A 12,551-nucleotide genomic window follows, 5' to 3' on the forward strand; every position below is an offset into this window, starting at 1 on the left:
AAGCAGAGCACCACATTGGTAGCATCTCACAACAGGCTGGAGCTGGGACCGGCGATGAAAGCAAGATCAGACTTTTCCCTCCAGCTCCGAGCTTTGCCAGTGGGGTCATTTCCTGCTTCCTTCCCGTGCACGTGTGACCCACACACCGCCTGGGTGGGGGGCTCTGTCCCATCTGGTGGCACTGAGACCACTTAGAAAGAGAGAGTTCATGAGTTTGCTCCAGCCTCAGCGAACAGCCCGTCAGTGTTACAAGGGGGGCTCGTCCGGGACTGAACGGGGGACCTCTGGGGCTTCGTGCCTGAGCCTTTACTGCATGAGCTAACAGCCCCATAGCGCGAGCTCAGGCTGGAGCAGACTCATTAATCTCTCTCTCAGCGGTCTCGGTGCCACTAGACGGGACAGACCACCGCACCCAGGCGGGTGTGGGTCACACATGGGCCGTGTGTGAGCGAGGGAAAGGTCCGAGCCAAACCCCCAGCCCGGGGTCCAGGCCGAACTCCCGCTTGCCCGGCCCCTGCACGGAGCTGACCCCGGATCTCCGCCTGCCTGGGGGGTGCTTATGCCCCGGGCACAGGACCCCGCCGCGTGGCTGCCCCACAGTCACCCGGAGCCGGGGCAGGAGGCTCGGGCGGACCCCCGCCGCCCACCCTGGCCCCCGCCCCGCCTCCCCCGGCCGGCCTCCCCCCCCCAGCTCCCTGGGGCCCGGCCCCCGCCCCCCGGCCGGGTTCGGCCCCCCCGGACGTGCTGCTACCGCCCCCCCCCCCAGCTCCCCCAGACCTCCTCCGGCTGGGCTCGCCCCCCCCTCCCGGGGGCTCTGGGGCCGCTGCCCGCATCGGGGGGCGCCTGGGGCACGTGGTAGCTGCTGCCGGCAACAACCAGGTTGTATTGCAGAGTGTGTGTGTGTCAGCTCGCGGTGTGTGATCTCAGCTTGTGTGTGTGTGTGTCTCTGAGCTCGGCGTGTGTGTGATCACAGCGTGTGTGTGTGTGTAATCTTGTGTGTGCGCTTTCGGTATCTGTGTGTGTCTGTGATCCCAGGCTGTGTGTGTGTGGGTGTGAAATCACACTACGGGTGGTGCTTCTCAGGGTCTGGGTCCTTTCAGCCCCTGCATGTGGGTGAATTCGGTGTGTGCCTGTGATCTTCGTACGTGGGTCTGTGTGATTTTCGTGTGTGTGTGTGTGTGTGTGTGTGTGTCCCTACCCGCGGGCCGAGCCGGGCCGGGCTGACCCCGGAGCTCTCTGGAATCACACACGTGTCAGGGCCGAGCCCGGAGCCGCTCACGTTACCGCAGAGCTGCTGTTGGCACCGTCCCAGCAGCGCGTCCCCCAGGTAGGTCGTGTCCCTCCTCTACCCCCCGGCCTGGGGCAGACGGGCTCTGTTTGGGGCAGGTCCTTCCCTGGTGTCCCTGAGTAAAGTCATCCCCGCGGCAGTGCTTTGCCTGGGGAGGAGAGAGGGATGTTGTGACAGCCCCCGGGCCTCCACCATCCGTGCCCTGGTGGCTGCTGTGAGTCTCCAGCTGTCCTGGGGCTAAGGGAGGACAGGGTGTTCAGGGTGCTGAGCCCTGTGGGTGCTGTGTGGCAGTGGTGCGTGGCGTGGGTGCTGTGTGGCGTGGGCACTGAGCGCTGTGGGCGCTGCGTGGCGGTGATGCGTGGTGTGGGTGCTGCGTGGCGTGGTGTTGAGCCCTGTGGGCGCTGAGCGCTGTGGGTGCTGCATGGCAGTGGTGCGTGGCGTGGGTGCTGCGTGGCGTGGGCGCTGAGCCCTGTGGCGCTGCGTGGCAGTGGTGCGTGGCATGGGTGCTGCATGGTGTGGGCACTGAGCACTGTGGGCGCTGTGTGGCAGTGGTGCGTGGCGTGGGTGCTGCGTGGCGTGGGCGCTGAGCCCTATGGGTGCTGCGTGGCAGTGGTGTGTGGCGTGGGTGCTGCGTGGCGTGGGCGCTGAGCCCTATGGGTGCTGCGTGGCAGTGGTGCGTGGCGTGGGTGCTGCGTGGCGTGGGCACTGAGCGCTGTGGGCGCANTGCGTGGCGTGTGCGCTGAGCCCTGTGGGCGCTGCGTGGCAGTGATGCGTGGCGTGGGTGCTGCGTGGCGTGGGTGCTGGGCACTGTGTGCGCTGAGTACTGTGGGTGCTACCAGGCGTGGGCGCTGCACCCTGGGGATGCTGAGCCCTGTGGGTGCTGAGCACCTTGGGTGCTGCGTGGCAGTGGTGCGTGGCGTGGGTGCTGCGTGGTGTGGGTGTTGAGCCCTGTGGGTGCTGCCAGGTGTGGGTGCTGAGCCCTGTGGGTGCTGAGCACCGTGGGTCCTGTGGCGTGGGTGCTACCAGGCGTGGGCGCTGAGCACCGTGGGCAATCGCAGCAGGGAAAGAGAAGAGCAACACTTGTGAGCCAAGGCAGGCAGGAGGGAGTGAAGGATAAAGACCAAATGTGCTAAATACGTGTCCTCTCCACCTGCATTACGGTTTTATGCTGGTGCCCATCACTGTTGTACCTGGGAAGCCCAGAGAGGACTATGCGGAAGGCTAAGGGGGGCAGTGGATTATTCAGCAGGCTGCTAAACAAGGTGGTGAACAGTCGTGGAAAACATCAGGGACGGGGAAATTGGGCTGGCTAGCAAGACCGTCCTTATTGCTCCTATTGCCAGAGCTGCTCTCCCCCGTGAGGCCTGCTTCCGGGGGAGCTCAGGGTTTCTGAAATGATTTGTGTCAAAGCAGAAGGAAAATCCCCACGAAATGGATTTGAATAATTGTTCTGAGGAAACATTTGCAAAACTGAACCTGGGGAATTTGATCTCCTTGTTCCAGCGAGCAAAACAGATCAAACTGGCTTCGCCGTTTGGATGTATGTGGAGCCCGCCCTGCTATTACTCGGGCTTGTTCTGGGTTTGAATTCCTCTTCTTCTAGCCTTAGTCCCACCTGTTCTGGCTCACCTCTTCGAGTCCTTTTTCTCCTCCATTCCTGTCTGCCTTGGAGCAATTCCTCAGGAACTCCACAGCTAATCAGATCCTGGCCCATCACATCCGTCCACCTAATTCTGGGTCTTCCAACCCTTCTCTGACTCTCCATTCCTAAATGTAACACCATTTTTTCCACATGCCCAAAGCCACCTAAGCCTGGATTTCCTCAGCCTTTCTGTAGTTGGCGCCATCTTCCCCCTTCCCCTGATTTATTCATTCTGAACATGGTCCATCCGTGTAGCTCCAGACATCCATCCCAACACTTTCATTTCCACTCTCCAAGATCTGCCCCTGATTCTTCCCCAATGCCCGGCATTCGGAGCCAGGCCCCAGTACAGGCCTAAGTACCGTCCTCTAGAGCGTACGTTTCAGTTTGAGAGGCATTCTCCTACCGCTGCTCACACTGCTCACTTCTCTCCATTTAGTCCATCGTAACTGATTTCTTCCCAACCCCAAATCCACTGGGCTTCAGTGGAAATCCTCACTTCTCTGTGCCTGAGTTTCTCTATCTGTGAAATGGGGATAATTGACCTGCTTTGTAAAGTGCTTTGAGATCCACAGATGAACAGTGCTAGATAGGCGGTAGGTGTTGTTATTCTCTTCATCCTGCTCGCAATCTCACCAACCCCAAATAATAACCTCATGTGCCTGGTCCCCCACAATCTTGAAATTGGCTTAAGAATCATGAAGGGACTCAAGCAGGTTTGCAGGTTTTCAACACAACTTCCTTTTGTGGGAAAATGCGGATTTGTCAAAACGGAAACGTTTCACGGCAATGTATTGGTTTCAAGGACACTTTCCTCAGGAAGGTCTCTCAGGTCCAGGGTGGAATTAAGAGTGACCCTAGAGCAGCCAATAGCTCATTGTTCAGGGCACTTGCCTAGGATGGGGGAGACACAGGTTCAAGTCTGGGCTACACCCCAGATGGGTGCCCTAACTGCCTGCCTATAGCTATGCTGGGGCGGGCTCTCTCATTGCCTCCTGATGAAGCCATTCCACTGTGGATAAATTAAATATTCCCTGGGCCAAGGACGGAGGAAAAAATAACTCTCTAGCCCAGTGGTTGGGGGCCACTAGAAGGTGTCTGTGACCTCACAGAGTTTCCCATGTGAGAGGAGGGAGAATCTGGCCTGCAGCCACTTAGTGGTAGAAGCTACTCATGGGGGAATTCTGCATCACTGCACATGTGCAGAATTTATGTCCCCCACAGATTTCTTTGCTTCCCCGCAGAAAAATGACTTCTGATGGGGAAGCAAAGGGAAGCCCTCAAGAGCGGTCATGTGCCTCTACCCGGCAGCGCAGGCAGGCTGGTTCGGATGCCTGGAACAGCTGGTAGAGACATAAATCACTGCTGGGATGGGATGGGATGGGGGGCGGGGGGCTGTGCAGTCGTGAGTGAGAAAGAGAGACGCTCTGGCCCTCTTGCTCGCTATTGTGGCACACTCAGCGTGGAGAGCCAGGGCTTTGGGGGGTTTCTGAGGAGGTAGGCGTGGGGCAGAGCAGCATGTAGCAGCCTGCCTGCTTAGTGAATTGTTCCCACTGTCTTTGTGAATTCCCCTAGCAGTATAAAACAGGTGTAAAAGTTTTAAGGCTTCTTTACATTGCCAGAGTGGTGTAAAGGACAGAGTGGCCTTATAAGCGCTTACGTGCTTTAGTGATTAGAACTGATCTACATTTTTAGACTGAAAAAAATTCCTATCAAAAGGTCCTGCTAACCTTTCTGGAGATGGTCAGTAGCCAATATAAATTGTGAGTTTGATTCCCCAGCCCTCACTTGCTCTTCAGTTGCCTACGATGTAACACTGACCATATGGCTGCATATATTTGTTGCCTAATAACTAGAAATAAAGGGTTATTTCTAGCTACGTTACTATTAGACAAAGGAAGTATGGGGATTTCCTCCAATGCACCCCACTCCAATTCGCCGTCCATTGTATTGTAGTTTAAATAAATTACCAAAATAATTGAATCTGACATGATTATATTGCATTATTTTGACAAATAAATATGCAGAATTTTGCAGAATTTTAAAATATTGTGTGCAGCATTTTTAATTTTTTGGTGCAGAATTTTTAATATTTTGGTGCAAAATTCCCCCAGGAGTATAGAAGCTTGAGATGGAAAAGGCCCCGGATGGCATCTCCTCTAGCCCATCCCTTGCTGCAGTGACTTCTTCCCCCAGCAGGTGAATAGTGCCTTGTCCAATTCAAATTGTCCCAGGTGGTGCGGGGAGAGATTGCCCTGGCAACAGCCCCCAGCAGGGTTTGCGTCCCAGACCAAAGCACCGAACTTGTTGCCACCAGAGCTAAAGGAACAGTTGTATGAGCTGGTAGCAGTAGCAGGCTGTTACCCTCCAGCCACTGGAGAGAACAAAGTCACATGCTTTGTAAGTATGTTGCACCTTGTCAGGAATTTATACTAACTCTCAGTCTAAATGTTCTGTTCCTCCACTGTCTCCTGGTCTTTTCCTGGTACCTGCCTAAGTGGTTCCCTGTCCACACTCCAGACCCCTCCCGCATTGTGCGTGTTGAGTGGAACAGGGAGGGACACGTTCAGAGTTGGCGTCTCTGTCCCATTGCAGATGGCGGCTAATGACAGTTTCAGTCTGGCGTATCCGGGCAACCCCCAGCCCGGGGACCTGATCGAGATTTTCCGGCCGGCTTATCAGCACTGGGCTCTGTATCTGGGGGATGGGTACATCGTCAATGTGGCACCTGTCGGTAAGAGCTGCCCCACATTGATTCATTGGGGGGAGGAGCTGTTTCCTACCCAGCCAGAGCGGCTGTGCACATGCGGGGTGAAAGCCGTGGCTCTCAGATAAAAGACGGCAGAGCGTGTGCACTCTGGCAGTCCTGGGCTGGTCCGTCCCTCGGAAAGGGCTGGGAATTGGGAATAGCGGGCGGCTTTGGGTGTCTCGTGCAGGACCGTGACACAGATGGGACTCAGGGCAGGAAGTGGGGCCCAGTGGCTGGTGTAGCAGATGTTCCTAGCTCTGCTACTGGCCGCTGGGTGACCTCAGGCACGTCACTTATTGTCACCTCTTTAAAACCGTAACCCTTCCTGGGGCGTGGGAATTCCAGTGACATTCACAATGGGGCCCTGAGATGCTGGGTGAATGGCCGTGCCCCAGGCTGTGAATGGGGTGTGGCTTCTGAGTTCACCTGGGTCAGTGAGGTGGGAGTGGCTGAACTGGGACTCACCGCCCTACAGGCGCTGTCCCATGGTAGGGGTACAGCAGAGCCGCCCTGCGGGAGGCGCTGTGCCTCAAGATGCTCTCAGCAGCAGGGGCATAGCCGGGCTCCCAATACCCCTTGAGAGGGTCTCTCCAGTGCCGCTGGCTGGTGGCAGAAAGTGAAGGAGGCAAAGACGAGACGCAGTGCTGGAAGGAACTCCTCGCCTAACGTTTTTTCCTCCTGCTAAGTCTGGTGGTGAGGAAGTCCAGGCGAATACCTGCTTGCGCTGATGGAAAGGAGCAGCCTCCTGTGACTTCTCTAGCTTCACTCTCACCCCGCTCCTCTGAAGACTTTCCCGGTGATAGTAATAGAAACATTTCCTTCTCCAGCGGTCCAGGCGAGTGGGACATGACTTCTCAAGAGCTCACGGCAGATTGGACTGAGAAGGGCCCACAGAAATGCCAGGATCTAGCTGCTGACTTTTCATTGACAAAGCGAGAGGACACCAGTCAGAATCGTTATCTGACCAAATCAACGTCTGGCTACGTGAAGCCTAACCAACGGGTTGGCAAGTGAGAATGGCTCGTCTGTTCGCCTTCTAAGAAGAAAGTGAACTGTTTTTATTGCCACCTGTTTTCTGATACCCAAAAGTGGGGAATGTTCTGCGAAGGCTTCAGTGATTGGAAGAATACTGCATACGTGACTAATCGTGCAGTGAGTGAGCAGCATACATTGTCCGTTAGCAGCTACCAGGCCCCAAAGAAAGTTAGGGGCAGAATTGATACCCAAATGGAAAACCAGTTATTGAAAGAACGTTCTCAGACACGTAGTTGAAACCATAGTTGTTCTTGCTGAGCATGGTCTGCCATTCCCTGGCTCAGATGAGACTGTTGGCAATTACCTTGGTGTTCTAGAGCTAATCGCGAAACTTGACCCTTTCTGAGCTCAGCACATCAATGAACACGCAAATCGTGGGAAAGGCCATACATCACATCTATCAAAGACTGTGATGAATTCATTGCTCTGCTGGCAAAGACGATGTTCTCAGCCATTGTCGTGAGATCAAAGATGTGGGATTGTTTTTCAGTGTCTGTCGACTTGTGACGGGTTTGAGCCCTTTGGGGTGTCACCGGATGTGCTGTGGTACCACTGAGTCAGCCTATTCTGCCAGCCTGGGTCCCCTTTACCTGGCCTTGCTGGGCTGGGCTCACCAGCCTCTTCCAGCCAAGCACACAGGCAGGGCCACCCCCAGCTGCACAGAGAGACAGAGATCCACTCTGGGAAGATTCAGCCTTAGGGGCTTGCCCCAGCACTCTGGTGCCCACTCCCTTTAAGGGGTACAAACCCAAAAGTTTTATGAAATTTGCCCCCTCCCTCAATGTGGAGGGAGATATGCACAACTTCTTCTCTCCTTCCCCTTTCCCCCCCGCAGTTAGAAATTACATAAACGGGGTTATATTATAAACAAGAAATAAATTTATTAACTGCAAAAGGTGAATTTTAAGTGAATATAAGAGATAACAGAACAAAGCAGATTACTGACCAGATAAAGCAAAATACGCAAGCCAAACTCAATATACTTAAGAAACAGGTTACATAATGTAAATTCTCACCCTAAATGTTATTTTAGGCAGGTTGTAAAGTTTCTGTGGTTCAGAGTTCCAGTTCTATTCCTTTTCAGTCTGGACTCCCCTCCTGCCTTCCCTTCAGGTGGCTTTAGCAGTCTTTCTTCTTGGGCAAACAGGCCATGGAGAGGAGAGGTCCTGTTTGCCCTCTTCCCCACCCTTAAATAGGATTTACATAAGGCGGGAATCCTTTGTTTCCCAAACTTGACCCTCCTCCCCCTTCCAGTGGAAAGTTACAAGTCCCAGGTAATGTTTAGGATCAGGTGACAAGACCACTTGACTCTAGGATCACAGCATCCATGAATCAGTGGCAGTATAGAGTGTCCACAGGAAATCCAAGCTTTTCACAGTCCATTGTCCTCGCTGATGGGTCATCCGCCCGGTCTGGCTTCTCCATTGTTGTACCTGAGGTGTACAGGCCGTGAAGTTTTGTTTATTGCCTGTGACCTGTCCATGACTTTTACTAAAAATAGCCATGACTAAATCGTAGCCTTATTCATAACTGATGTGGCAGGCCTAGAGGTGCCGGGGCTCTGAACGGCCAGGCCCGGAGGTGCCGGGGCTCTGAACGTCCAGGCCTGGAGGTGCTGGGGCTCTGAACCGTCAGGCCCAGAGGGGCCGGGCTATGAACTGCCAGGCCCATGGGTGCTGGGGCTCAGCCCTGGCACAAATCAAGTCCTGCTTCTGTCCCTTTCTCTGGGGTGGCTCATGCAGTCCTTGTGCTCAGGTGAGAGGAAGACTAGGACTGCCCTCCACAGTGCATGGGGGTCGAGGGGAGGACGGCCCCCTTCCCCCACCCCTTCCCCCTAGGGGCAGCCCCTTTCTGTCATTGTCGTTCAGTTCAGAGAAGGACTGAGTACCTCCCCCCCCACCCCTGCAGGGCAGCCACCCCAGGGGTGGGCTCTGGGTTCCCCCCTTGGCCCCAGGGGAACTACCCGTGGTGCTGTGAGCTGAGTGTGGCCAGCGGGACGGCTGGTGCTGTGGCCGTCCCGCGCTCCGGCCGGCCGGCTCAGCCTTGTCTCTGCCTTTCCCAGAGGAAGGTGCCGCGTCGTCGCTGGCGAGTGCCAAGTCTGTGTTCAGCAGGAAGGCCCTGGTGAAGATGCAGCTCCTGAAGGACGTGGTGGGGAGCGACACGTACAGAATCAACAACAAGTACGACGACGTCTACGTGCCGCTGCCCGTGGAGGAGATCATCCGGCGTTCGGAGTTCCTCATCGGCCAGGAGGTGTCCTACGACCTCCTCGGCAACAACTGCGAGCACTTTGTGACACTGCTGCGCTACGGGGAGGGGGTCTCTGAGCAGGTAGGGGTGCCGTGGGCATGCAGCTGCGCTGAGTATGGGGCAGGCAGGCTGGTGTCTGGCTGCACGGGGCGCGCTACTCCCCTCTCCTCCCGGGTGTCCCGCAGGATCTGCACCGTGTCCACACGGCACCAGCTTGACCAGCCCTGCAGCAAGCTCTTTGAAAGAGGCCACCACACAGGGCGTTTCTCACACAGTTTGCAGCAAGGTCCTCCCTCCGAGGGGAAGGGCTGGTGGGGTAGGATGCAGCACACGCTGCAAACTCCCTGGGGACAGCAAAGCACCAGTGCAGAGCTGGCTTTGGCCTGCTCCTCTACCTTGATTGCAGGACTCCCCCGGCAGCACAGCTTGCTAACGAATCCCACTTCGTCTGGCTGAACCCCCCCCTTCCCCCCGTTTGCATATTGCCCCTTTCATTGGGGGTAGAAGCCACAGCGAGTGAGGCTCTACTCTGCTCAAAGCTGCATTATCCCAGGGGGAGCAGCTGCTCCCGACCTGCAATCCCAGCATGCCCTGGTCCAGCAGCATATCGGAGGGTTGGGGGGTGGCTTCCACAAGTTCCCAAACGGGGGGAGGTTTTCTCAGTGTGGAGCTCCTGCAGAATCTGGTCCATTCTCCCTGGTGCCGACAGACCCGCGTGGACTTGGGCGAGTTTTGTTAACTGCAGGTTTTGTCAAGAACAAACCTGGTATATGGAGGTCCCAGCAATTTAAAACTATTGTGGTGAATCCTGGGTGTGTTTTGTTGGGGGAGGTTTAAACCCCGGGGCCTGACGACGAGCTGTGCAGAGAAACCCCTGCGCTCTCAACTGAAAATGTGCTTCTTAAACCCGTCCTGGCTCTGGCCACAAGGGCGAGCGATGTGCCACCTGACCACGACCCCACTGACTTCAGTGGGCTTTGGGTCAGGCCCATGACTAGAGGCTGTGGGCCAGATTCTGACAACCATGAAGTCAATGGAATTCACTCCAGAGCCACAGGGGCATAACGGAGAGCAGCGTTTGACCCCGTGTTCTGTCTGTGGACTGAGTGCGGAGCAGACATTGTTCTGCTCAAAGGTGTGTGACCTACCGGGCATGAAGCCAGTTTTGGCCCTGATTATGATCTCACGCTTGCGTAAATCAGGAGTAGCTCCTTCGAAGTCCCTGAATTCCACAAGCGGGAAGCCAGTGTAGGGTGAGATCAGCATTCGACCTGTTCTGCTCGGTCTAGTGCATGCATCTCTTGTATTCACTGTGCTCATGAGAGATTGTTCAAGTGTGAAAAACCCAACGTTCGTGATGTCGCCAGGCTGTTTTGTTTTTCCTTTGCAGGCCAACAGAGCAATCAGTGCCATTGGGTTTGTAACAGCTGCTGCTGGTGCTGTCTCATTGCTGGGCTTTTTCCAGAACAGATCCAGGGAGCGGCATTATTAACCACGTACCATGATAAACTTACAGCATGTGACGGTTGGATTCCAGACTGGAATGGAACCAGCTCAGTCCATGGATAAAGCTACAATAGACACTTGTTGCCAAGGACGTCATTGTTGCCAAGGTCACTAGCTGTAGTTTTTGTCATAGCAACTTGTATTCAGTTGCAGATGATGATTTTCTTGCTAGCCTCAGTGGACTCCCTGGCAAATTCTTCATCCTCACTGGTGCTGTTTTGCTGGGGACTGGGCCCGTGAGCCAACAAAAGCGCTTTATACACAATTGATGCTGACCGTGTTTTTATAGATTTGGCTTGCTGGGGTTTTTCAGTGAATAATTTATATTTTTTTACCTGTTTGGAGAAATGTCTTTATGTGTTTTTAAAAAGAATATTCATGAAACTTACCAATATTCTGAGGGGCCTTTTCCCCATCCCACCACCGGTGGGTTTTACAAGTGGAAGATCTCAACTGCTTAGATTTGTGGTGTGTGCTGTGTGGTGTGGTCCTGTGCACAAGGGCGTACGCTGCGCCTGCGAGGCCGGAACGCACAGCTGCTCTCCAGGTCACAGGAGATGGGACGCAGGGGCAGGCCCCTTCTCTTGAAAGGAGAGACGGGTCCCTTCTTATTTTTAAATGGGTGTTTTGTCTTGGATGTGATGCTCTTTTGCTTTAAGAAACAGACCTTTTTCCCACCGGTGAAATGATTCCTGTGTGCTATTCCTCTGGGCCGGTCTGGTTCACTCTCAGACCACCACGGGGAGGCAGAACCAAGAACGCCACCGCAGCATTTTCTGGCTACTCTGTGCTCCTGCCCAGCACCCACTGTTTTTCTGGACTGCCTGTGCTCAGACAGGCTGCTACAGCTGGTAACTGCTAGCACTGAACCCTACCTCTCCTGGTTTCTTCGTGACCCCGGGGCTTGGACCTGCCCCGAGCCAAGATGGGGAAAATAACTCTAAATCCTGCAAAACCAGTCCTTGGTCTGGAGCTGTTCACCTCCCAGAGCCTCGGCCAGAAACTGAGCTGGAGCCCGTGTTTAAATTCAGTTCTTGGTCGTTTCCGCCTGCTGGTTGGAGGGTCGATCCAGCGTTCCTGAAGTGGTGCGGGGAAGGTGCCCAAGAAAGCAAGTTGCGTGTATTGCAGATTCTGTTCGCATCCGTTCACCTTCCAGTCCCATGTGGGTGACTCCTGGGTTTTGTAATGACTCTGGTTTTGTGCTTGAGTGATTTAGCAGCGTTCTCACTGGCTCGCAGCTAGTGTAACTGGCCCACAGGTTTGGACGTGTTCTTTGAAGCCTGAAAACAAGATACTACGGTGCTGGCTGTCACGCTGTGCCACTCACTGACTGCAGTCGTGCGCAGGCCAACCCACGGTCTGGCTCAGGGTATTTACTGCAGAGTTTTGTCTGCTGTTGAACACATCCCTACTTGAATCAGAGCTTTTTTATTGTCAGTTGTTTCCGTGTTTGTGGGACTGAGTCTGACGTTCAGTTGTATATTATAGTGCACTGTTGTCTAGTGTTTCCCTTTCTTCTTAAGCTAAATTGGATATTAATTACAGCAAAAAACAAACGCCTTCTTCCTATTATAATAAATCTGAAAATAAATCTGAGCATGTGTTGCGTAGCCAAGGGCCATTTCTTGGCAGATGTTATTGGACAGTTAAGCACTTTCTGAGCAAAGGAGCTGCATTTAACCAAGGTCTGTAGGCACTCGGCCTCTCATGCCTGTAGGATGTCTGAGCCCTGAACTGCACTGTTTCATCTTTCACCACCAGGGAGTTGTGTGTGAAAAGAAAGAGGACCAGACTTGCCCTAATTTACCTCATTTAATCCCTTGAACTAAGTGGAGTGACGCGATTGTTGCAGGAGGGTTGAATTTGGCTAGGTATGTATATAGGGTTCAATCACATGAGTCTGAGCAGGAAAAATCAGACTCTGAACTAACCAGGCCTAAGCCTCATCAATGAAATTTACCCTCACTCCACACTGAAGTCGCTGCTGAAACGTTGTGAGGGATGTGAATGGAAAATGTGTCTCATTCTCCTTAGTATAAATATAACTGTGCTTGACTTTGCCCACCCCCAGCCCAGTCCCC

At 54.3% G+C, this 12,551-nt stretch overlaps 1 protein-coding gene across 4 annotated transcripts; it reads left to right on the plus strand.

Annotated features, from left to right (window-relative positions):
• The first annotated feature begins 794 nt into the window (after window positions 1-794).
• PLAAT1 (phospholipase A and acyltransferase 1) lies at window positions 795-12,067 on the plus strand. 4 transcript variants are annotated; one of them, XM_034782333.1, is made up of 3 exons: window positions 795-879; window positions 5,526-5,664; window positions 8,777-10,443. In XM_034782333.1, the coding sequence occupies exons 2-3, from the start codon at window positions 5,526-5,528 to the stop codon at window positions 9,418-9,420; spliced, it is 783 nt and encodes a 260-aa protein (XP_034638224.1). In that variant the 5' UTR covers window positions 795-879; the 3' UTR covers window positions 9,421-10,443. The 4 variants fall into 4 exon arrangements, with proteins under 4 accessions (XP_034638224.1, XP_034638223.1, XP_034638225.1 ...); XM_034782332.1 differs by lacking the exon at window positions 795-879 and adding an exon at window positions 1,074-1,327; XM_034782334.1 differs by lacking the exon at window positions 795-879 and having other exon boundaries at window positions 4,995-5,664; window positions 8,777-9,045; window positions 10,355-12,067.
• The last annotated feature ends 484 nt before the right edge of the window (window positions 12,068-12,551 follow it).

Source organism: Trachemys scripta, chromosome 9 (genome assembly GCF_013100865.1).
Source record: "Trachemys scripta elegans isolate TJP31775 chromosome 9, CAS_Tse_1.0, whole genome shotgun sequence".
Taxonomy (NCBI): Eukaryota; Metazoa; Chordata; order Testudines; family Emydidae; genus Trachemys; species Trachemys scripta.